General features: G+C 37.8%; 1 protein-coding gene across 1 annotated transcript in view; it reads right to left on the reverse strand.

Annotated features, from left to right (window-relative positions):
* Window positions 1-26445, reverse strand: part of FANCC (FA complementation group C) — a 72287-nt gene that overhangs the window by 44094 nt on the left and 1748 nt on the right. Inside the window, exons 2-3 of the mRNA XM_075726852.1 lie at window positions 26313-26397; window positions 19640-19734 (exon numbers count right to left, since the gene is read on the reverse strand). Of these exons, the coding sequence (XP_075582967.1) occupies window positions 19640-19734; window positions 26313-26397 (180 nt within the window). The remainder of the gene's footprint in view (window positions 1-19639; window positions 19735-26312; window positions 26398-26445) is intronic.

Below are 26445 nucleotides of genomic sequence, written 5' to 3' on the forward strand. Positions count from 1 at the left end.
CAACCAAACAAAAAACCCCAAAAAACCCAGAAGTTCCTCTTAATTTTGGTTGGAAGAAAAGTGCTGTGCTAGTGGCCTGAGCAACAGTAAAGCAATTTAGAGAAACAGTAAAACAACACTGAGCATCGAAGCAAAAAAAATTGGGAGAATGAAAACAACAGAGATGAAAGGCTTTTAAAAAAGGATTAAACATTATACAGCACTTATAAGTGCAGACGTTACTCCTTATTGCCAAAAACCAACAAAACATTCAGGTTATGAAGTAACATATATTTTAACCAAAACAAAAAAACCTAACCAACTTTCTGAAGAGTCTATATATATTACATTATATACTATTTACTTCAAGCAGAACAGATTTGCTTCCTAAAGCATGACCTGTACGGTTACAGCTGACAAAAGCAAGCAGCCAAAAGGAGGGTCGAAGGGAAGCTATACTTTCTCAAATTTAAAAACCCCTAAAAGGCTGTGGAGTGCTGTTTACTTCAGCTCTGTTTTACAACCACTGCTGCATGGAGAAGGGATTGACTGAAATGTCTGCAGCCCGTGGCCACCCACACTATGGGAAGCACTATGATTAAAGGGAGTGCTACGTTCTTGTATCTGCCAGCAAAGTCTGCTCCATGTTGTAATTATTATACTTGCAGTCTTCTTATAATCTATTGCATCTGTTGTGGCAAGTCCCCTTACATTGTCCAACAAGAAAACCACTGAACATGAATAGCAAGTTATTTTTAATGTGCACAAATGGCTCAAAAACTGGATACATTAAATACTTCTCTTTTAAGTTTATGAAAACGTTTTGCCTTATAGTATAGCCAGTGCCATCATGAAAGCAGATCTACCACTAAAACATTCACTTTAGCCTACTTACCAAAAGATATAGCCTGACATACCACCCTTTCACCCCACAACTTTATAATGAGCTAAGTCGTTGCTTTAGATCTTTAAATCACAAAAAATATGTGAATTGTGGATTAGACATGTATCTAGAGAGCACTAAAATATTACAATTCCATCTGTCACTTCGTTAAGTGATTACACACATTGAACATTTCCGATGACCCTATGATTTAAACGCATTATAACTTCTCCCTTTCTCTTTAACAATGTTTAATATTTCATGGTAACAGTAACTTTGAAAACAATAAAATAAGCCCTAAACATCAAAATAAGTAGCAGTTCTCTTAGCAGAAAATTTTATTTTGAATCCTGATCTCTCCAATAAGTAGTAAAAAAGTTCAAAACTTATATTCCATGCATTCTTCTGATGTTGTTTGGTGCTCTATCACACAAAATTAAGCAGTACAACACTGTTGTTGGAAGCACAACAACACACAGCCATTATTGCAGTCTTCCCTACCAAATTTATGAGGCAGTCTGTACCATTTCAACAATTTTGCCAGAAGCTGGCTGTACAGATGCTCCTGTGAAAAGCAGACTGTCTACTGGCTATAAATATGAAGTGTTACACTAACCAGTGTGCCACCGCCTAGCAAAGGAAGGAAGAAGGATGTACCAAAAACAAGGCTGGATGAAAAAAATCAAGGACTGGGTAAAAGCCCATTCGTCTCCACCCACTCCAGACCACTTCCTGAGGAAATGTCTTTAGAGCCTCTTTGATAGAAACCTTTGATTAGAGGCAAGGGTAAATTCCACATATAGTGACTGAGGAAAAGTGCCACAAAGACTCCTGAAGGACCAGAGAAAAATACAGAAAAATATAATAGGAGAAGTATAAACAAGATACATACTTTAATCACCATCAGATGTCTTTCATTTGAAGGAATACACTATGGTCTTTGCAGTGATCAAAGTTCCTGATGATTATTTGCACAGGTTAGACGAGGAATGACACCTCTTCTTTTCCAAACATACCAAAAAACCCGTAAGATCCCTAAAACCACAAGAGTGAGTCTCAGAAAATGATTAAGTGGCTTTGAACTACTTTGGCCTCCAGGAGACTTAACATTTTCCACTTCTCTCTTGGACGCATGCCCCCTGGAACACAGACCTCTCTCTTCCCACAACTACTAGGGAAAACCAGATCCCCTTCTCCACACCTTCTCTTCCCTCTTAAACTGGCATTCTCTTCTGATTATTTTGTATTTTACCTATGATAAAGTATTATAGTGATACTATCACAAAGATAAGAAATAGTCTACAGCAACTAGTTATTTATCTTAGCCTGAATATTCCTAAAATTAGTGTTTTCCCCTTAGAAAGGGGAAACAACAAAAACAAAGTTTCAGACACTGTATTTGTAATAAAACCATGCTAAAACCTATGTTCCATGACACAGATTCTTTCTCCTCTAACTTTCTCAATAATAAATAGCAGGTGATGTATGTTTGTAATTTTAACTCAAATGTCTCAGTTCAGCTCTTAATCTCCCTCTTTCAAAACTGTCTAGATAAGAAGGAAAAAATGTGTTTCTCAGTATGACCTCTAGCAATTCATAAGCCTTTTAATAGATGCATTATCCATATATGTCATTAATATAGTATTCTTATCTCATACAGACATCATTTATTGTAAATCCAATATTATTTTAATATTTTTCTGCATCAAATGGTCTTGGGGCCCATTTGCCCCTGGGGAATAACAAATGACAATTGATTTAGGCTCTTCCTAACTTAATACAGCACACTAAAGAACAGATCTTGAGGTTCACTAAGATTTGTGCACTAAATATCTTCTTTCTGTTACCTTAAATTCCCTTCCCCTAGAAAAATGTGAGCTTGTAGATTTGCTTTTATAAAGACAAGAGAATACTTAAAAAAAAAAAAAAGATAAAAGCTTTTTACCTTGTATTTGGATTATTCTTAACATATCATGTTCTTTCCTAACAACACTTTCTGAGATGTTCTTAACCATCTGACAAAGCATGCATATAAATAAAAATATTATGTAGCGATTTTATTAAAAGACAAGTATATTGGCCACAAAATCAAATCAACACTCTTTCACCTAAGAAGAGACTATCATAATTCCAATGTACAACCAACGTCTTCATGTATAAATTAATGCACCTGTATTAAAGTTGGCAATGTTAGAAAGAGAATGAAGAGATGGAACACTGTCTCCTTAAATCACAATCATCTAATTTATATTAAACCAAGCTTATAAGCAACAATAGTAAAAACAAGCCAAAAAATGTTCTTTTGTGATGGTCACAGTCTTCATTAATGTCATTCCTTTTCTTCTAAAAAGTACAGAACACAGTGCAGTTGCAGTTCTTTGAGATGTGCTGGCATGCAGACATCTATTCCATCAAAAGGGCATTCAAAGAAAAGGGAAAGTTTTGCAAAAAGAGCGTATCATACCCTGCCCTACCTTGTGGTAGATGTGTGACCTCAAAAGGGTGGTATACACCGTAATACATTCAATTCCTACTAGAAAGGAGTTGTTAAGGAAGCTAGTGAATGTTTAACAGACAACAGCTCTTCAGGTTATAAAGATAAAACCTTCTGTCATTTTTGAGTACTTAACTGAATGCAAATTCATACCGTTAGAAATTTCAGTTGAGATCCTCTGACCTTGGAGTTGTCTTAGAAAAAAACATTCTGCCAAGGATGGTATTGTTTCAGGGAACCTCCAAGATGACCTATTGTTCGCTGAAGGTACGAACAGAATTTCAAGTAATCACCACACACATACTGGAATGAGGCCCAGCTTCTGGTAGAGTGTGCTTGGATCACTTGAATACTTTTCCACTCCTACAGTATATCCTAACAGAACTCACCATCTGTACGGACATTTTCTTCATATAAGCACTATGCCATGTTTATTTCAGCAACTGAAATAAAACAAATGGGAAGAAAAACAGAAGTGTTTCTTTTTTAAAAAACCTAAATGTGAAGAAATATTAAACATGAGTCTTGGAGAAGAAAACAGCCAAGTGAATCTGAGCCAAATATACACACAGGAACTACAGCTGGGCCCAAAGAGACTAAGATATGCAAACACTAAACAACCACTGATCCTGGGAAAAAAAAGAAGGGCATGGGGGGAGAAGGTATATCAGTGTCTGGCCAACAGACGAGGATGGGAACAGTAAAAAAAACAAGATATGGAGAAGTTCTAGGCAAAAGGATCACTTGATCATTACTGAGGCAAAATGGTTCACCCCAGGAAACCCAGATCCTGGGTCTCCAGCTCATAATCTTGTATCATAAAGACACCTTCATAAAATCAAGGAGAAATAACAGACAAGTGGCTTTGATGATTCATGGTATGAACTACTGCCCAGCTCAGAGAAGATCATGTTTTATCATTCTTTTTGTTTAGGCAAAATACTTAAAAAAGTTACCCACTGTCATCTGGTTACGATGATCAGCAGACAGGGATTACAAGCAGCCTTGAACTCTCAAATGTTAACATGCAAACTTCTTTTGACAGGAGAACAAAAATGTTAGAACTGTTCACCAAATGAAATTGTCTCCCTGCCCAAAACTAGGTCACTATAACAATCATCCAGACTACAGAGGCAAAAAGTAAAACCGGCTCCCCTGACAGGTGTTAAAGGACTCACCATCACAGGAGAAAGGATATTCCTGGATGCAGAAAAGCCAACTGAGTGGATTATATATTGAGAAACCAATTGTGCATTTGAAGCTTAAAGGACCCTGGTGTGAAATCTTGTGTAAGAAGTAAAGGCATTTGACTCAAACTTTCAGGTGAGATTCTAGTCTGACAGTACAGAGCTAAATGCTTCCTAGTGGGAAAGTAGTCATGAACTATCCTAATGGAGACCAAGTCAGTCAAGAGAGTGTTCATAAGGGAATTTGATATTAGACTTTGAAGTTCTGTCTATGTAACAGAAAAGAGGCTCCATTACAAAATATACCAGTCAACCTCTCTCTTATTTACTGTAGCACCCTGTAATGGCTACAAATTACTCCACTCATCAGATCAAACCAAGTCATCCAGAGTCCCTGTATAGACCTCTTACTTACCAGTTAGACCAAGAAGAGAACGCCTGGATGGAGAATGTTGTTTCACCTTTGAGGGATTTGGAAAATGGAGAGCAGATAAAGCACCTCACTGTCACACACCTTCCACACCACAAGATGCTCTTTTCACCTGCCAGAATACTTCCAGTTCCAGCAAGCTTATATTAGATAACAACATCCCAGCACCAGTTTATTCTCAATCTGTAATGAATGCACTCACCTTTGTGTTTCAGACATTAAACTTTGCTTTGACCATCTGGGAGAAACACACTGACTCTTGGGCAGAAAAAATTCACACATAATAATCTGTCCCACTTCCCCACTAAAAGTCCTTTCTATCGTCATCTGTAGAGCTGTTCTCACAGTGCACTGTGATTGTCTGGTTACCTCTCATACACAAATGGCAACTGAAAGATACAGCAAAATTAGCTTAATTGCCTAAGCCTTCCTAGGACTTTTCATGCAAAGTTTTACAAAATTTATTCCTACGGCTTCTAATTCACATCTGCAGAAACTTCACACTGTATCACTCAAAAATAATTCAAGGCAAAATAAGACTGAAAGAAATCTCAATCAGAAAACAAAGGAAAAAAAAATTCACTAGTGTGGCAAACCTCAAAAACAGCCTACTTATTTGGGGCCTACTAATATACTATATAGAAGAGTAATTCAAGCGCTATACATATACTGAATATGCTATGGCTATTAAAAATAAATGAATAGGGGAAAAAAACTTTATTAAATATAGTATCTTATACCTCGGGGAAACAGAGCAATAATCAAAGTACTTTTATTTTCCTAAAAAGTAAGTAAATCTATGCCTACCCAGCTTTAGTGGATTCTCACTTGACTTAGCCTGCCTTTTCTCTTTTAATATATTTTTTCCAGTATCTTAAAGGAAACACCATGACAAGTCTTAAAGAAAGCACCAGAGTACTGTCAACACCCCCCCTTTGCCCTCCCAAACTGACAGCAATAATCAGAACTACGTTGTTGTTACCCTCTGAACTAGTATTCTTAAATTACATTCTTGTACTCTTACATTCCCTAATGCTACCTCCAACAATGAATACACATGGTACGTTTCAAATGAGACAAGTTTAATTACACAGGAACAGAAATACCATAAAAATAGCTTTCTATCTAGCTAGTATCCTGTCTCTGACAACAGTCAAATGCAGAAGCCTTAGGAAAACTTGTATGAACGGAGCAGCCATCTAATTCTATCTTCCTTACCCCTGCTTCCTAGGGGTTTGGCTGCCTGTACTCAAGGCCAGCTGTCATACAGTGCTGCTTGAGCAAGACTTTTAGGAAGCTGGGTCCTTCTGGCTTCACTTGGGAACCGCATTTAAGCACAGGCAAACAAGGCTTTTGGTCCTTGCCTGAGCTACATTGCAGCAGTGCGGGTGGCTGGTTGTGCATCTCGCTGCTCTGGAGCCTGACTCATAGCCATGACTTCCCGGCTTGACCCTGGGCCTGCCTCACCACTGTGAACCTGGTCTGGCCATCACTGGGCTCATGGCTGACCCTGGCGATTGTCACTGGACTTGCTCTGCTCTTCTTGTTGCAGCTGTGCTGTTTCTGCGTAAAGCCACAGCCGCACCTGCCTTCTGGTCACCTGCGGATCCCGGCTCGCCTTTCCCTGCGGAGCAGCCTACCTTTAGCACTCCCTCGTGCCAAGTATGTCAGTGTCCATTTATCTACACTCAACTTCCTCTGTCATGTAATGGCCTCAATACTCAACCTCACAAGGCGCCACTAACAAGTCTTTTCAACTAGCCTCTGTCGTTAATACTCTCAGATCTTACATGAATTAAAATAGTTGATCTACACCTAAGTTTTGCCTTGCTGAGTTTTTTTTCAAATGCTTACGGGATTTTCCAGTAAACAGCAATTGTGTCCAAGGTCTGAATTTACTTTTGCAAATGCTATATTTAGAGGTGAAAAGTGTTTGATTACTAAATTAACCTCAGACCTTTTTCCTGATTGGCCACAATTGGTTTATTATCATTTCAGCTGAAGCTTGACTTCCACCAAAGAAAAACCCCAAACATTTTACTGCATGAACTGAGGCCAGCAAAAGAGTAAGAGTTCTTATTCTTACTTTTGTTAGGCCCATGATAAAAAGAACAGCATTTTCCCATTTTAACTGACATGACTGCAGTGATACCATCTCTGTTTTTTTGCAGAGATGGTCACAAGAACTGAGGATTTTTTTTCTTAAATTAATCCCTTCTGTTTCTCAAACTCTTTTCACGAACTGCACAGAATGCTTATTAAACAGTTTTGCACAACAATATACTCAACAAGGATGGTTCAGGCAGCTTGATTAAGTACATAAGCTGCATTCTCAAGACTTTCAGTCCATCCACATACATGATACTGTTCCTCAGTACAATCTGTCTTGCTATACACTTCTCCACAAGTATGTTACACCTATGCAAAGGTGGTTTTGCTTGTTTCATTTAACTCAGAAGTTCTGTTTCTTTCAAAAATGGCTTGGAGCTTCTGACCATATTCTTTTGATGTTGGGTTTGGGTATTATTATTTTCTTCCAGATTCATAGAACTTCTTGATTTTTAAAAACATGTTGCTGCATTCTGGTGAGACAAACTGACTGCTGTACCCAACCCAAATGACAGCCAAAGAAACAAAATCAGTTTTCCCTATGGAGAGGGCTGAAATTGAAAACTTTTGCTCTGTTTTCCTAAGAGCAACTTTTAAACCCTGATGTTACAGGAAGCTTAATATCTGGCACCAATCAGAAATGTCTCTCCTTGTGTGTCATTATCAGATATTATCTTTTTACATGTTTAATCCAGTAAGCTTTCATTTTGGGTTTGGGTTGGTTTGTTTTGTACACAGCCAACAAATGTACTACTCAGGTGTTCTTCAGAACAGCCAGTCTTCAGGAAAGAGTCACAGAATATTTAGGCCTCTACAGCTTTATTCTGCACTTTGAGTATTACTCTTTTTTTTTTTTTTTTTTGTGTCCACTGCCCCAGCTCCTGGCAAAAGTTATGAAGCTCCACCCCGTATTTTTAGATCTGCATGCCCTTTCAGCTCAGAGACTGACTGGCCTGTAGTTCCCTGGGTCTTCCTTTTTTTCCCTTTTTAAAAATGGGAGTTATGTTTCCCCTTTTCTAGTCAGTGGGAACTTCACCGGACTGCCATCACTTGTCAGACATAATGGATAGTGACTTAGCAACTTCATGTGCCAGTTAGTTCCCTCAGGACCCACAGATGCATCTCATCAGGTCCCATGGAGTTGTGCACCTTTAGGTTCCTTAGATGGTCTCAAACCTGATCTTCTCCTCCAGTGGGCGGTTCTTCATTCTCCCAGTCCCTGCCTGTGCCTTCTGCAACTTGGGTGGTGTGGCTTGAGCACTTGCTGGTGAAGACTAAGGCAAGACAGTCATTGAGTACCTCAGCCTTCTCCATATCCTGGGTAACCAGGTCTCCTGTTTCCTTCCAGAGAGGGCCCACATTTTCCCTAGTGTTCCTTTTATCACTGATGTACCTATGGAAGCTTTTCTTGTTGCCCTTGATGTCCCTGGCCAGATTTAATTCTATCAGGGCTTTAGCTTTCCTAACCTGATCCCTGGCTGCTTAGACAATTTCTCTGTATTCCTCCCAGGCTACCTGTCCTTGCTTCCACCCTCTGTAGGCTTCCTTTTTGTGTTTGACATTGCCCAGGAGCTCCTTGTTCATCCTGCAGGCCTCCTGGCATTTTTGCCTGACTTCCTCTTTGTTGGGATATATCGCTCCTGAGCTTGGGGGAGGTGATCCTTGAATATTAACCAGCTTTCTTGGGCCCCTCTTCCCTCGAGTGCCCTTATCCTATAAGACTCTTCCAAGCAGGTCTTCAAAGAGGCCAAAGTCTGCTCTCCTGAAGTCCGTGGTAGTGAGCTTGCTGTGCACCCTCCTCACTGCACTAAGTATCTTGAAAGACACCATTTCATGGTCACTGCAGCCAAGGCTGCCCTTGAGCTTCACATTCCCCACCAGCCCCTCCTTGTAGGTGAGAACAAGGTACAGCATAGCACCTCTCCTCTTTGGCTCCTCTATCATGTGGAAAAGGAAATTATCATCAATGCATTCCAGGAACCTTCCCGATTGCTTATGACCTGTTGTGTTATCCCCCCAACAGATATCGGGGTGGCTGAAGTCCGCCATAATGACCAGGGCTTGTGAATGTGAGGCTGCTCCTATCTGTCTATAGAAGGCCTCATCCTCTTGGTCTTCCTGGTTGGGTGGCCTGTAGCAGACCCCCACTATTATGTCACCTGTCCCTGCCCTCTCTTTAATCCTGACCCATGAACTCTCAGCTGACTCCTCATCCATCCCCAAGCAGACCTCCAGCTGGTCATTGACATAGAGGGCAATCCCCTGCCTGTCCTTCCTAAAGAGCCTGTAGCCTTCCATTCCAACACTCCAGTCATAGAAGCCATCTCACCACATCTCTGTGATGCCAATAAGATCACAGCCCTGCAGGCATGCACATGTCTCTAACTCCTCTTGTTTACTCCCGATGCTACATGCACTTGCATAGAGGCATTTAAGTTGGGCACCCAATGAAGCTGACACGGTGAACTGAAAACTACCCAGAAGCTAGGGTGGCACAAATGCTTCTGATCTTTTATTGCTTAAATAAACAACGGGGAAAACCATCAATTTAACTATTGTGACAATTGTATTCACACTTGTTCTTAGTCAACTTCATTACTGAACAGATAGATCAAGTTTAAAACAAAAAACCCCTGTATATTTAGCTTCACACATAAAAAATAAAACTATGTAAACAGAATTTTAAACATAGAATTGAGAAGCAGTATCTTTTATGTTTTCCCCGTTTATCTGGGAAACATTTTAAAATCAGCTTTTCCTATTCAGAAAGCTAATATGCTTCCTCATTATTCCTTGACTCACAAGTCAAATACAACATTCAGGTTTCTTGGATGCAACTTTGATGGCTTGTCAACTTACAAACACCATCAAAGTCTGCATTTCCCATCCTGTCCACACGGTATGAGCCTATGTGGGATTTAAAATTGGATTAAAATTTTCATGAATGATGAGAACATTAATAATAGCATTGCATAACAATAAAATTTCTAAAACTACATTAAGTTCCAAGTACTTCAATGTTCTGACTAATTAATGAATAATCTAAATTAAGAATAATCTAAAAACCTCCAAACATAAACAAAACACTATAAAAGGGATCACTAGCCTTTAATTATCCAGAATCTCTTGCATGTTCACAAAAGCCTCCAGAACAGTCAACCATTAGCAGCAGAATATTTGGTAGACTGTTTTTGTTTGTTTCTATTTTTATAAGGCATATTTATTTAATAATGGTCCTTAGTTTTAACTAAGAATGGAAAACTTTTGTAACATAGAACAGCTTAAGTGAAAGTATAATGCACAACAGCTAATTCCCAGCTTTTAGTTCGTGTTACCAACTCCAGTGAATGGCCTGTTCATGCTTACAGCATTATTTCATGCCCATTAATTTGGTTGCAGAAGTCAAGTTCAACTTGGTCCTTCCTTAGAGGAAGGCCTTATCTTTATTTGCGATCCTCATGACAAATTGGACAAATTAAAGGCAAACTACCACATAATACTGCCTTTCCAACAAAACACATCGAGATGGAACCAGGGAAAGGCTGCAACTTTATTGCCATTAGTTTAAACCCTAACAACATCTAAATTACCTTACTCTTTAAAAATGGTGTGTGAGAGTGCATGTTTCTGTGTATATGCATGTTTGTGTGATGTACATACTGGCAATCACTTAATACAGACAGTGCCATCTACGGGTACTCAGTGGTATAAGTTTTTGCAGCTTACTGTGCTTGCAAGAGTTGCCGTGCTAATGCACTGCAAAAGGCTTACTCTTAACAAGGCACCAGAAACAGGAGAATGGATGCTTTCTTGCACCCAGCATTGTGGGGAGAGTCTCATGCCCACAGCAAATAAAACTTGTGAAACCAGCAGCAGTGAAAAAGGTGACAGAATAAATTAAAAAATGGGAGCAGCAGACCAATATGATGACATACTAAAAACATTCCAGAATAGATAGATGACTTGTCCTTAAAAATACAGTGCATGACCATACATAAATGGGTCACCATGAAAGCATGTAATAAGGTTTGCCTAGGGAAAAATAGAGGAGGGGAAATGCAAAAAATCTGCACTGTTCAGAATACTATTTGTAATTTTGTAACAGCGAGGAAGGAGGCTGGAGGAAAGGAATAGTTGTTTCTTTTCGATTCTTTTTTCTAAATCTGTTTGCATGATGAGTCTTTCATTGTAACCACTTCAGAACCAAGAATGTTTTCTAAACTGTTCATGTACAGTGTTTAATACAACAGACCCTCAGACACAAAGCCCCTAGGTACTAAAAAAATATAAATATGAAGAACTAGTCATTATCATAACAAGTGAAAACACAGGTAAAATTCTTCCACATCACTGGAATAATTGTGGGCAAGAAAAGACAAAAAACAGTTCAACTGCATGCACTGTGCATACAGGAAAGAAGATTGTGAAATAAATTTTCCTATTAGAGTATCCTGAATTGTCGCCAAAAATTTCAGGAATCTTAACACAGACCTCTCACTAGGGCAAGCATCATTAGACAACTAAGATTCAAAATAATGCCACACAATCTGGGCAGCAGTGAAGCTGGCTTCTATTCTAGAGACTACTATTAAAGGAAAATGTTGATCTTCCCTTAGAAGAATATGTATTAGAATGTTGTGAAATGGAAAGCTGTGTACGTATTAATATAAACCAAAATGTGCACCTGTATGTAATATGAAGAATGCCATCTACTGGTATGTAAGAACATACACCACTGTTCACAAGTTAGTAAACAGCTATCATAATAAGCAACAAAGTTGTCACTACTATGTACTGTGAACATCTGTGTTCAGTTCCAAACTCTTCCACATATTCGGCATACTGCATTTTAACAAATATATATAAGCCACATGTCCTGCAAAATAAGCTTCTTCCCATAAAAGACACAGGAAGAAAATATAATTTTCTTGTTCTAAGGTCTTAAGACCTTATTGCAGCCTTTCAGTAGTTAAAGGGGGGCTTATAAGAAAGATGGGGACAAACCCTTTAGTAGGGCCTTTGCAATAGGACAAGGGGTAATGGTTTTAAACCAGAAGAGGGTAGATTTAGATTGGACATAAGGAAGAAATTTTTTTACGATGAAGGTGGTGAAACACTGGAACAGGTTGCCTAGAGAGGTGGTGGATGTTTCCAGGGTTGGAAACATCCAAGGTCAGGCTGGATGGGGCTCTGAGCAACCTGTTGTAGTTGAAGATGTCCCTGCTCCTTGCAGGGGGTTTGGACTAGGTGATCTTCAGTGGTCTCTTCCAACACAAACCATTCTGTGATTCTATAATGAGAATTACAGAGTCTGCCTCCCTTTTTAAACTTCCATTTCACATAAAAGTTATTTTGGATACTTTATAAAGACATGATGAGAATCCCTGTATTTCTCAAAGATAATCCAGTCTCTTTCAGTTCCTTCATGACTTCCTGTGATGCCTTACTGTCTTTGTTGTGATAGAAATATTGAAAATGCTTTGGTAATTCATCCCAAATAGCAGCCAAAATACATGAAAACACACACACGTTTCACACTCCTTGACGTTTTCTTAACATAACTTCTTTCCAGTTTTTTTCTCAGCTATTCTCCACACCTTTCCCGTCATTCATCAATGTCTGCTTTCTAACTTCTTTCTTGTAATAGTTCTATTTCACTTTATATGAGACTTCCTCAGAAGTAACTAAATAATCTTGCAAGGTCCCAGTAAATCAATGAGCAACTCTTCCCTGACAGACAAAACAGTAAGTCCACTCGAATCCTAAAATTTTAAGAAATTTCATTTTGCTGAATCCCTGTTTTTATAACAGTATTGTTTTTCTTATACATTGTTGCCTAACCAAAATATATGTCTATGAATTAAACTATCAAGAATGACAAATATGGTAACACCTGATCAGACAGCTGGATGATCTAAGATATGAGCAAAGCAGCCTTTGACATATAAAGAAGAAAGTAAAACACACACAAGTGCAAGTTTATAGTGAGTGGTAACTAACCATTTCAATGCAGGTGCATCTGTCCCAACAAGTACATCACAAACATTTCCATTTTGAACCATCACTGAGAGACCACCCTTTCAACGTTAATTCATCACAGTCTTAGATATATTGCTACATAGAAAGCAGAGCTCTTAAAAACCCATTTGCTACAAATTCTGGCACAGATTCAGAAGTAGGGGTGAAAGGTCAGTGCTTCATTAACTGAAACAACTCATTTAAAATGGTAGTTTAATTAAAAAGTCAAGATGATAATTAAAAAAACCCAGGTCATCCGGAGAACATCACTAAAAATCTCAAACATCCTGTGCTTAATTGGCAGTAAATTTCTTGATCTGGCCTATTTGAGGAGTAGCAATCCACTGCAAAACACTTTAATACAATTTAATAACATAGACAGTATTCCATCAAATTTAGTCTAAACAAATACAAGTTGAAGGTACATCAAAAGGTTGACATGTGGAGGACAGGTATATGCCTTCCATTCTTCCGGAAAACAGGACTTCCATTCAGATGCTTTAATGTGTCCTCCACAGGGGACAAGCGTAACAATACTAAAGTGAAAGATCCCACACACAAGGCCTTGACATTATGTTTTCAGATTTGTAACTCAAATTTTAAAAAACAAAACCAAACCAAAACAACAGAAAACCCCCACAAAAGCCTTTTTACCAGAAACATTCAAGCACTGCTGTACAAGCAGGGTTCTACTAAACAAATACCGTATTAAGCTAATGGTTTTCAAACATGTTTCCATGTTTGCTATTCAAAAAATAACAAGATGACATTGAAGTTCTGGTATACCTCCTATTTCCCTAAAAAGCAGAGAAACCCCAGCAAGCAAATGTTGCCGTTTTACTGCAAACACTAAATTTGGCAAAATGGAAATCCTTTACCTGAAAAGACTATGTCTGCATTCTCAAAGAGGTACACTCAAGTGGTGAACCTCATTCATTGAGCGATGACAGTGTCCAAAGGAAATAATAATATGGTCTCTGCTTTTCATTGCATATATTTGGAAATAAGTGGTGTCCACCACCTTTCCACCACCATTGCTTAGCTCAGCAGAAAATTGTTAAACTTAAAGATGGGGAGGCAAGGACTGCAGACCATAATTCAAAACCTTGATCTTAGAGCAGAAATCTCTCAGCAACATTCACAAATGATTAATAGATGATTCAGAGGTGGGGGGTTTAATCAGTTTTAGTATTTTCATAGGAACATTATTTTTACACGGTTCTGTTGAGGAACTAGACACTCACTGACACAATAAAATTAAAACTTTCTGAATCAAAATTTTTACATTGATTTGGCATCATACCATCCTCAGTTCAAAACCTACCCAGAATAACACCGGTAAGAGAAAACATGGATGAAATTTTATGAAAGATAAACCACACAAGTTTCATTAGGTATTTTTGGAAAATATTTTTTAAAATTTTATAATTCCAGTGCCATTAAAAATTACTCTTACAAAGATCACCTATTACTTCTGCAGCCATTAATATAATGCGGCCTTGCACAGGATACAGATACCCAAAAGAACTACACATTTCCAGAAAGGAAAATTTGGCCAAGCGTAAAAACCACCTTTAAAAACATGTGCCAAGGCTGATATACCTTGCACCCCTATGTTTAAGCTGTGATGTATACACTGTCTTGTTCCTTTATATTCCTTTGAGGGAAAGTAAAGCATTGAGAAAATGTATCGTATACTACCAAAAAAAAAAAAATTTAAAACGGGATATTAACTGTTCCTGTTTTACCCAATTTGAAAAAGGGATGGACTGCAACACTCTCACAGGTATGCATGGCCTTCCAAAACAATACAACAGAAAAAAAAAAAAAAATTCCAAAGCCATAAACAATTTGTAAACACAGTTTATAAACTGAGAGCAGAGGAGGAGATGTGACCAAGTTAGTAAAATGGTAATCTACTTCAGAAAAGCCCTCTAGTTGCTGCAATGTGATTGCAACAGTAACCCACAGTGAAAAGAAGCTGTTCTGGCCCACCAGACAGAAGTCCATGTTAGAACCACATTTACTGCACAGCTCCAGAACTCTCTGCTCAGAGAAGGCCAGCTAGAGAAACTAAATTGCTTACTTTCTTAGAGACTGGTTTCACCAGGTCACGATTGATTTCAGCTGTGAGAAATCTGTGGCAGCAAGTATCTTGGCTTCCCACACTGTGTCTGGCTATATAGAAGACCTATGGAACCTAGATTCCAGCACTAAAATTCAGAATCATAAAAAAAAAAAAAAATTACCACCATTTTAAACAGTATCTGATCCTCAAAACACTGCAGTCTACATTGCACATTTCAATTAAATTCCAAGTCATTTCTTTGCACATTTTATTCTTTCAGAGGACCTATAGACCTGCATGATCTTGGTTTCTGAAACTTACTGATAATGTGGTTCAAGTGGGTAGCTACCCTTCTTGTCATTAAAAACAACACAGCTTTTCTATGACAATGGCAGGAAAGTAAGCAAGCTTCAAATACATTTTTTGCTACTTTGAAAATGCAGTTTAGTAGCTGAAAACAAAAGACTTGAGATCAGCCTTCTATTGATGACCTTAGTCAAAGACACACTGAAAGGCCACAAAACACTCTTTAGGAACTCACGCTTGCCACGACAAAAAGCAAGGTGTAATTTAATAGTTAATGTACATAGCTGTAAAAACAAAGGAAAGAAGAATATTCACCACTAACTTGACTGAATAATATAATTTTCCAATCAGATATAACTTCGCATTTTTGGAGGAAAATTTTCATGTAAGCTGCATTTAAAACCCGTAAAACTAGGCAGCAATCTTAAAAAGGTTTTGTTGTTGTTAAACAGTTAATAGTAAGCAGGTAAAGTTGTCTGTCTCCATTACACACTGCTCCTCATTTTTTTGGTTGCTTGGGTGTGGTTTTTTGGTTGGTTGCTGGCTTGCTTTGCTTTGCTTTTGTACATTTTATTGTTGTATTGTCAACTAAACATACACCCAGAGGACCCAATTTATTTGATGCATGCTAGCTTACACAGTGAACTACTCTACTTTTAACTTTCAGCTGCAGGACCAAAGGACAAGGCTGCTGTGAAGGTCACTTCCACAGAAGCTTAACAGCAGTTCCTATATGTAAACCCCTTTTCCACGCCTCCTGTGTCAGCGTGTATGGACCCGACACAGAACCCCATTCTGTGTGGGCATGGATGGCTTTCCATCCATAACCTCTAGGGAGAGCTTAAATATCTTAGATAATCTACCATTTCATTCCAAGTACAGGCAAGTTTTCCATAATACTAAAAACCTTCTAAGTAGCATTCAAATTTCAGAGCTTTATTTAGAATTAATTTCTGGATTTCAATTCCCTTTACATCATGTAGCCACAAAACTACCTTCCTCCCAACCCCCAAGAACTTTGTTTAAACTATATATTTTAGACTTTTCGCAATTCTTTCCATAGCGTACCACAGTGTATTTGGCATCTTCTCCACCACAGAGTGAATACCCCTGCTGTAAAGAGCTCCCGACATACTACAAAAAGGCTGAAGTCAGATGAAACCACTGCAGAGGTTGGTCATCCAGTCAATATGAAAACAGCTGATGCAAACCTCAAATTATGGCTCTCATGGCAAATGTGTCTTGATCCCTTTCTGTGACAATGTTGTGGTTTAACCTGGCAGGCAGCTGAACACCACACAGCCATTTGCTCACTGCCCCCCAGTGGGATGGGGGAGAGAATTGGAAAAAAGTTAAAACTTGTGGGTTGAGATAAAGACAATTTAATAGGACACAAAAGAAAGGGAAAATAATAATAGTGATAAAAGAATACACAAAACAAGTGATCCACAATGCAATTGCTCACCACTTGTTGACCAATGCCCAGCCAGTTCCCGAGCAGTGGACACGCCCCCGACCAATTCCCCCCATTTTTTTGTTCATCATGATGTCATATGGTAAGGAATATCTCTTTGGCCAGTTTAGGTCGGCTGTCCTGGCTGTGTCCCCTCCAGCTTCTTGCCCACCTCCAGCCTTCTTGCTGGCAGGGCATTATGAGAAGCTGAAAAGTCCTTGACTTAGTGTAAGCACTGCTCAGCAACAATTAAAACATCAGTGTGTTATCAACACTATTCTCATCCTAAATCAAAAACAGTACTATACCAGCTACTAGGAAGAAAATTAACTCTATCCCAGATGAAACCAGGACAGACAATCCTTTGAGACACATATAATATTGAAAATAAAGCAGTTCAGGAAGAAACACTGTTAAATATGCACTAGGTGGGTCAACAGATTTACTGTATGGTACACACATAGCAAAAGAAACCCTTTAAGACTAGCAAAATATTCAACTTCAGTTCTTTTGTACAAACAAGCATCATAGTCTTTATTACATCACAATTGCTGGCGACTGGAATTACAATGCTTATTAGGAAAAGGAGATAAAACCGCTTTCCTCCAAAAGCTTTGTCATGATGCACACTGGACAGTAAGAAACCGAGAAGAAATTCTAATGGCTATAGAAAAAAATTTAATAATACCCTTTCTTTTAATCTCAACTTTTGTATCCTTATGCTGTGCATTTTACAACGTCCCCTACCTATTCTTTTTTTTTTTAATTAGAAGTTTTCCAAGAGATGTTTCTCCCCCTCCAATCAAAATACGAATATATTACATCTCGGATCACGTTATGCTACACCCCTTTTAGGCAACTAGGGAAGTGTTGAATGATAAAAACAGCTAGCAAGACATGTTTGTGCTTTGAACCCCTCCATGCCCTCTTCCCTGTCACTTTTAGGTTAACTCTTGACCCATCAAGTCACAATGACTATTAAGGTTGATTCAAACACGTAGAGTGGGTGAAAAATTCCTGCAGCCTACAGTGAGGCTTGAATCAAATGCTTACATGTTAGCCCCAATCTAAGACAGCTTCAGGTGGCAGCGCTGCCAAAAGCAGCAGTCCCACCTTCATCCATCCCCAACTGTTTGTTCTTGTTTACTTGATACTTTTTCTTACATCAGCAACACCATCAGTTCAGTTACATCAATCAGATAAGACACCTGACCTAGATTAAAACAACTGGCTTTTTCCCTCCCAGAAATGGAAGCTATCTGTAGAAGATTGTCTGGGTACAACTGTCCCTCAACTCTTAACATCATTAATGCATGTGCTGCTGCTAATAACAAATAAAATGACAAATTTTGCTGTGTTTGACAGCTAAGTGAATGCTATTGTGCATCTCCTGTGTCATTATGAAGAATATATCCAACCAGCAAGACTACATTAGAAAAGGCAGACTTTTTTTTTTTCATCACTTTGGTATTGAAGCATTGCCACATTGTGAATTCCAAGTCTACTAACCCCAGGAAAAGCCTCGTGAAAAAGATTAAAGACATGAAGAAAATAAGGGTGATTTTAGTTAGTATTAAGTTGTTGAGAATGTCATGGCTTGTGGTACAACCCACCAAATAGGTACATATAGGCACCCCAAGGGCATCTGAAAGTTTGTAAGAACTTACTGCTGGGAATTATTGCACCTAAATCAACAATACTACATAGTTAAATACAGTTATTTACCAACATAAACATCTGCAGTATCATTACCTATTTTATAATTTGTACATCCTAGCATTACATACATAGCTAGATAAACTGACATGTACAAAGTCAACCAGTAAGAAATGAACTACTTAGAGAAGCCTAGAAGCACCTTCAGCTTTAGCAGACATGTACATAAATAATGATCAGGCTGCTACATTCTCACTAGTTATGAGGACTATAAGATATAAAAAAATACATTAACAATTCCATTAATATTTTTAACCATATTTTGATAGGGACCCACAGAGAATGCAAGGACATAAAATCAACAACACTGCACCCTCAAATTGCTATTCAGCAATACAAAGCACTAAGCATCAATGTGCTGCAAGTTATTTACATGCTGATGTGCTTTGCTAGTTCAGTGTGGAAATATATAAAATATGAACAGATGTGCCATGCAAAACCCTAAATTTGGGATTAAAGTTAAGGATTCATTATTCCTTAAGTCACTAAATATAAATCCACACACAAGCACTACCCCTCCCCTCTCTGACTGCCTTTGAAGAAAGTTTGGATACAATTAAATTCTTCATAGGCAGGAGATAAAACAAAAGCAAAAAAGAATAAAATTAAATATAAGCTGTTTTCAAAACAAACTATGGCATTTCTCCAGGTTATTTATTTTATCCAAACTGAAAGGTTCTTTTTTATTTTTTTTTTAACAGTTGCTTCCCTTCTGATTTGTGGTCGTTGCTCACTATTCACAGTTACTAGACTTGGTGAATCTACTAGGTTAAAAGTCATAAAAGCTACCCACTTTAAAATGCCACATCTTTTTAATATTTAGCATGACAGACTAGCACTGACTGTGTTATAGAGTGATATATACTTCAACACAATATGTATGCAAGTTGTGTTTGGAGCAGTTTCTTAAATGATAGTGTCTCTATGCTATAGATGTAGCACCTTTAAATAATCAATTTAATTCAAAGCAGTCCTGGGAAGGATTCATTCACTTACCCGTATCCAGCTGTTGGCCTTCAATTCCACAGGGTTCTGTGGTTCACTGCTGTACAGACAACATAAGCACCACATCAGAGTCTTCTGGCTTTCATCTGCAGGAAAAAAAAAGCAAATAAGGATACATTTAGAGAAAAAAAAGAAAAATCAAAACACAGACAGAATTACACACAACAATCCCTATCTATCCACAAAAGTAAAGACCTAAATATCAGTCTCAACTCATAATGCTTCTATTCTACCAGATTCACACCACATATTTAATGTTATTCATATGTAGTTCTTGTGTAATCATTTCCTTCAATAGCAATTTAAAAGGTATCAAAGAATTCAAAATCTATACAATGTTTAGATGGTCTTAAGAAACTTGCATGACCTAGTGATACATTTATATAAATACTTGAAGCTATCATCAAGGAACCTTCAATTCAGTATCTAAATAATATCATTAATAATAAACAATAATCACCAGTAGTAAAATAGTTATTGCATTGTGTCCAAAGCTTGCACAACTAAAGAATGCTCACTTCTGAAAAAGTTAAGTTCATGAAGTACGAAACCATTCATAACAAGAATGTAAAACATCAAGCTTTCTGTAAGAATATGTTCTCCATGCTTCAGGAAAATTACATTTCTCCAGACAGTAGAATAGCTAAACAGCGATGGAAAAAAAAAGTATTGTGATTTTTTGTTCAGGATTAAATTAGGTTTTATTTAATTCTAAGCCCCAGTTGGAAATGAGTTGCCTTCTCTAAAAACCTACTATACCAAGGAATACTGTCATTGCCTAGATGCACAGATACTAATATAGAAGAGCTGATAATTTGAAGTCAGCAGTTGAAGAGCCATGTAACTCATTACTATTTCCCACAACTTTGTTTCCAATAGGCTTTTTTTTTTTTTTAATGTTCTTTGGCACATACCAAGAGTCTCTACACTGAATTTCTGGGATGAAATGTAATAAAAATTGCATGATTGTAAAAAAAATTATGAAAAATGGATGTAGAAATGTAGCTCTGATATAATATTCACTTAGTAACAATATCATTCTTGTTAAAAAATAATACAAACAAGTAACATCATATGAGTTTTAGAAACTATATTAGGAGACAATCTGATTATCAAGCTCAACAAGTGATTTCTTTTGTTTTCCGTGTATTTATTATCCAGGATGTAATAAACAGTATTATTTAGAAGTGCTTTGTTGGCAAAGCCTGAAGAAAAAATAAAAGCTCCATTAAGAAATGCCTGTATTTTCACCAGGTGATCAGAGAAGTTAATACTGATTTAAACCAGTATTCCTCAATAAATGTCCAACATGCCTGTAGGCCATTACTGGCCTCCCACTGACTAACATCTCTGCACAGAAATGGTTTCTCAAACATACACATTTAACGGACTACAGTTTGGGGTATTCTGCCATTGTGTGTTTGGGGATTTTTTTTTTAATATGGATTTTTACAAGGCTAATAATTTCTGAGGTTGTTTAAGATTGGAGTTAAAGGAGACATCTTGCATACTGCTCAGCAGAAATTCAAAGTATCCTTATACTTTGATTGTAACTATATCCAACTAGCATTCAGACATCAGCAGTAAGAGGCAACTCTATCTCCTTCAAAAAAAATTTCACCTAAACTCTGATACGAAATTATATACGAAATTATGGGAGGAAAAATAAACAAACACTGTTTTATTTCTTTAAACAACTAAATGATAGCCATTTGCTTCTTGGAAAATGAAGATTTTAAACATTATTAATTACTAGTATTGAAATATTGTCTGTTTATAGTGTCTGGCTTTTGAGATAATTTTCAATTATACGAATTATATTTTAAAAAATCACACTATACGGGGGGGGGGGGGGGGCAGGAATCAAGTCCAAATCACCTATCCCGCACAAAGCACACATCACACATAGTTCAAGTGTTCCTTCTTTTGACTCATCCTATTTATACTACATATCTACAGTATGCCACTAAGTCATTTTAAGTTATGATTTTCTTTTAACCTAAAAAAAACCAAAGGGTAGAGGTGAAAAAAAAAGCATGTACCCGCTTAATTAGACTTCTGGATGAGAAGACTTTTTGGTACACATGATGACTTGCTGCATACTATAAAGTAAATCACATATATGGTTGCCTGTCAGGAATGTAAATCAGTATAATGAAAGCTAAAATGATGAAAACAAAGCTTAGATAAATTATATACTGGTGCACTTTGCCACCATAATGAGTTTACATGGATTTAGCTAGATACATTCAAACCTCAGCCTAAGTGAAACCAACTTATATGGGCATCATAGCTATGCCAACACTTCCCAAAAAATAAGGGACTTGTACAGCTTCACAATTTTCCCAGTCAAAATTATTTTTTAGCTACAACCAAAACTGAAGTAGCATCCCATAGATCTCTGAAAAGTACAAAAAGGGACTGTCCTGCTTTCAGCTGGGATAGAGTTAATTTTCTTCCTACTAGCAGGCATAGTGCTGTGGTTTGGATTTAGGATGAGAAGAATGCTGATAACACGCTGAGGTTTTACTTGTTGCTGAGTACTGCTTATGCTAGTCAAGGACTTTTCAGCTTCCCATGCTCTGCCAGGTGCACAAGAAACTGGGAGGGGGCACAGCCAGAATACTTGATCCAAACTGACCAAAGGGCTATTCCATACCATAGGACATCATGCTCAGTATAGAAACTTGGGGGGGGGTTTGACCGGGGAGCAGCGATCGCTGCTCGGGAACTGTCTGGGTATCGGTCGGCGGGTGGTGAGCAATTGCACTGTGCATCACTTGCTTTGTATATTATCATTATTATTATTATCATTATTATATTGTTATTATTATCATTACTGTTTTACTTTATTTCAACTATTAAGCTGTTCTGAGCTCAACCCAGGAGTGTTTCTCACTCTTACTCCTCCGATTCTCTCCCCCGTCCCAGCGGGGCAGGGGGAGTGAGCGAGTGGCTGCGTGGTGCTGAGTTGCGGGCTGGAGGACCATACAGTCCTCTTGCTGAACCACCCAATGACACTCTGAGGGCCACGCTCAGGTTCACTGTTTTCTTTTCACAGCTGCTTTGGAACTGGGGATAGAATCATAGAATCGTTTAGGTTGGAAAAGACCTTTAAGATCATCAAGTCCAACCATTAACCTAACACTGCCAAGCCCACCACTAAACCAGTTAAGGGTGGAGTAATGACTAATTTCATGTTTCCTGGCTTGGTGGCTGGATTATTTTCTAATGGAAGTAAAACTAGAATAGTTTTCATTCAGGTTGGGAAAGACCTCTAAGATCTTCAGTCCAACCATCACCCCAACACCACCATGCCTACTAAACAATGTCCTGAAGTGCCATGTCTATCCGTTTTCTGAACACACCTCCAGGGATGGTGACTTCACCACCTCTCAATGACAGATGGGAAGATTAAGACAGGATGAAAGATGGGAAGATTAAGAATAAGAGGGGGACAGATCTCATAATAATTATGGCAGCTGCAAAAGATAATCACATCAAAAGACCAAACACAGAGAGCCACAGAAAACTTACTGGTGGGTTTTTTCCTCCCATTTTTGCAGTAACTGTTATCCCCATGGAAAACACACCACCATGGTATGCACTGAAAACCATAATCAGGATACAAATGAAGGCATTTGATCTTACTATGGCATGAAAGAACGCTCACTATCCAAATAAATACCCAATTAATACATCCAGAGGAACAAAATTAGTAACTCAAAATTGGAAATTATATCCCAAAAAAGGTCACCTACTATCTACTGGACTTCTTAAGTAGGTTAATGTTGTAACTCCAACTAAAGGAATGAAAATTTTCTGTAGGAAATCTAGGACAGCTTGGAAGCTGTTTTGTAAAAAATAAAAAAACAACAACAAACAAACAAAAGCCCAAACCTTTATGATTAATCAGATTTCACTTCTTCCGTGCCAGTCTCACATCAAAAATTAAAAAAAAAAAAAAAAAAAAGGAAAAAAGGCAATGTTTTTCTCATAACACAGTGTGGTCTCAATCATCCTATGATATACTCAGTTTATAAATACCCTGTCATGAACGGGGCCAGATGCAAGCAACTAATAAGAAAACCCTAATCTTACAGCCAGAAATATTCTTTTTAGAGCTTGTTGTAAAACTTTATTGAAATATATCACAAAATGTTGATTAGCTAAAACTGAACTTTCTGTGGAAATGCATACATAAGCATGCACGCTCACACACATATACTTACATACAGAGCCACCAAAAAATTCCCCAGCATTTATAGTATTAGTTTGGGATTCAAGACATTTGGGCTCAAAACTCAAACCAGGAGGGTCCTACTGAGAAGATAATCCCCTAGCCCACAGAAAAAACATTGGAATTCCTTACCAAGACTGAATTCCTTATGTATCCCTTGTGGTTTAGGACCACAAATACAGCCATGAGATTTTCTTTGGTTGTGCTTCCTTCATATTAGCGTTCTAAATAAGGCTAACTTGGTCACCTCCTGCTCAGGAGTGTTTATGAAGAGATTATTTTCCCTTGGAGACCACGCTTCCTGCACTGAGCGGTCAGCCATGTCAGCTTCCAGCACCGACAGATATTCATCTATGGTGATAGGTATTGTGGTTTGGACATGATGCAGAAGTATAATGTTTTTCCTTCTCCATTTACTGGTATGAAAGACTGAATTGAACAAAATTAGTTCCTTCTACTGCAAGGGTGGCCTGGTCTCAGACACATGCCTGAATGCGCTATTTATCCAAATGAGAAATTACATGAAACCCACTTGAGAGTCAGCATCTGCTACAGCCAGCACTATCTTAAATAGTATCTTCAGAACTAGTGCCAAACAAAATGAAAATCTGCTGAATCTAAAATGCCAACAGTCCAAAAAGCACTCAGGTGGCTCTAAAAAGAGCAAGTGGTGGGAATGTATAAGCAGGCATCTTCAAGTCTACTGATGTCAGAAAATCTCCCTGACTCATCTTTAAGTATTAAAGTGAAGGATTCCATTTTGAGCAAGTGAATTTCTCTGAACTGGCTTGCTTGCAACTTTGAGACAAAAAAAAAATCCTGTAGTAAAACTCTATTCTCTTGCAGTCTTCAGAGGTAATGATCAACTTGCAGAAAAAGTGCTTTTCTTGCTTTAGAAAATGCTGAAGGATCCCAAAGAAGAGGAAAGAAGTAAAGGAAACCAAGAACATATTGCTGGGATTGTTGTGAAAAAGAGTCAAGGCAGAAACAGATGGCTTTCAACTTTGGTGAAAAATATTGATGAAGCTACTTTCTATACCACAATATATTGTCAGCTCAGAAAAACTGATGGTCTAAAGACTTGTATATTCCAAACAAAACCTTGGAAGAAAAGCATGTGTGTAACTGTAAACATCAACAGTTATCAACCTTCTCAAAAACTGGAACTATGATTAAAAAGAGAACCCCTCCATTGTAAAACAAAGTCTATACAGTATGAAAAGGCTTTTCTCAAAAGGTGCCACAAAAGCACACATTTTCTGCTCTGCGAAAGTGATCGATGTTTAAATCTATGGTTCCTTCCCAAATTTTCCTTTCAGATGGGAAGTGCTGATGTAACACCCATCTATCATGTGTTTTGCAGACAAGTTAATTCTGCCTGTGCTTGGAGCTGACTAGAAGACAAAGCCAAACCAGAAGACATATGATCACTTTAGCCAAATGCTGTGCTTGCCTTAATAAGCCCTTGCAGGTGAACACAAAAATTGTCCTTTCCTGTATTTCCCCAAAAGGAAGCATAAAGCAGAAGAGATAAAATGCAACTTTTTTGTAGTAGCAGCAGCAGAAGACTGGCAAAAGATTATTTTAAGGGGCTCACAGAGAAGTTCAGAATTGGTTTTCTGCTTAAAAGTAGATCCAGAGTCATTTATCAACATACCAACATCTCAATTCCTGAAAAATGTACTGGAACTGCTGGTGAGGTAGCACAAATAGTGTCTCCTCCCTCCCAACAATTCTCCTGTCCCCAATTTCTTCTCTCTTCTTCTCACCTACACATATATACACTACCAGTAGGAGGCTTTTGGTTTTTCATACACTTTTTCCTATGTCACCACTTTACTGTTTTGCTTTTGATCCTATGTGCATTTTCACTAGTTTGCAAGATGGGGAAAACATGCATTCAGAATCAACTCAATAAAAACAAACACAATCATAACTTAGTAGAGCTTTACACTAACAAAAAACCAAACCAAGTATCAGAAAAATTAATTTATCTATATTAGCATATATACTAGAATATTCTGATGTATAACTGGAAGAAACTTCTGTTGAAAGTAATCTGAAATACTAGATTTTGTATGTTTTGAGAACCTAACAAAAATGTAATTAATACAACAGGAAAATAAGAAAAATGGAAGTCATGATACACATAAACACTCACTGGGTTTAAAACCTACTGCTCCCAAGTCCAGATTCTGTAACTAATCCATGAAATTAATTAGCTCCAAAAGTAAATTCAAGATTTCTCAATGCCACATATTTTAAATAACTTCGCTAATCTTTTCATCCCAAAATTTACTTAAGTAAAAAAGGAATGCTGTGTGTTTATGGAAAAAATCAAAGTATATAACAAGTTGTATTTTTGCAATTCCTATAGAATAAAGTTTATGGAACTGCTGCAGAGATATCATTACACATTCTTACCATATCCTATAACAAAAGGATTCCAACAAAGCCTTCCTAGAAGCTGGCCAATTAAAGGGAACTGCTGGATTGCTACAATTGAATCCTGTTAAAACACAAAAACAAGCAAAAAGATAATAAATATACTGCACAT

This window comes from Pelecanus crispus, chromosome Z (assembly GCF_030463565.1).
Source record: "Pelecanus crispus isolate bPelCri1 chromosome Z, bPelCri1.pri, whole genome shotgun sequence".
NCBI classification, from domain to species: domain Eukaryota; kingdom Metazoa; phylum Chordata; class Aves; order Pelecaniformes; family Pelecanidae; genus Pelecanus; species Pelecanus crispus.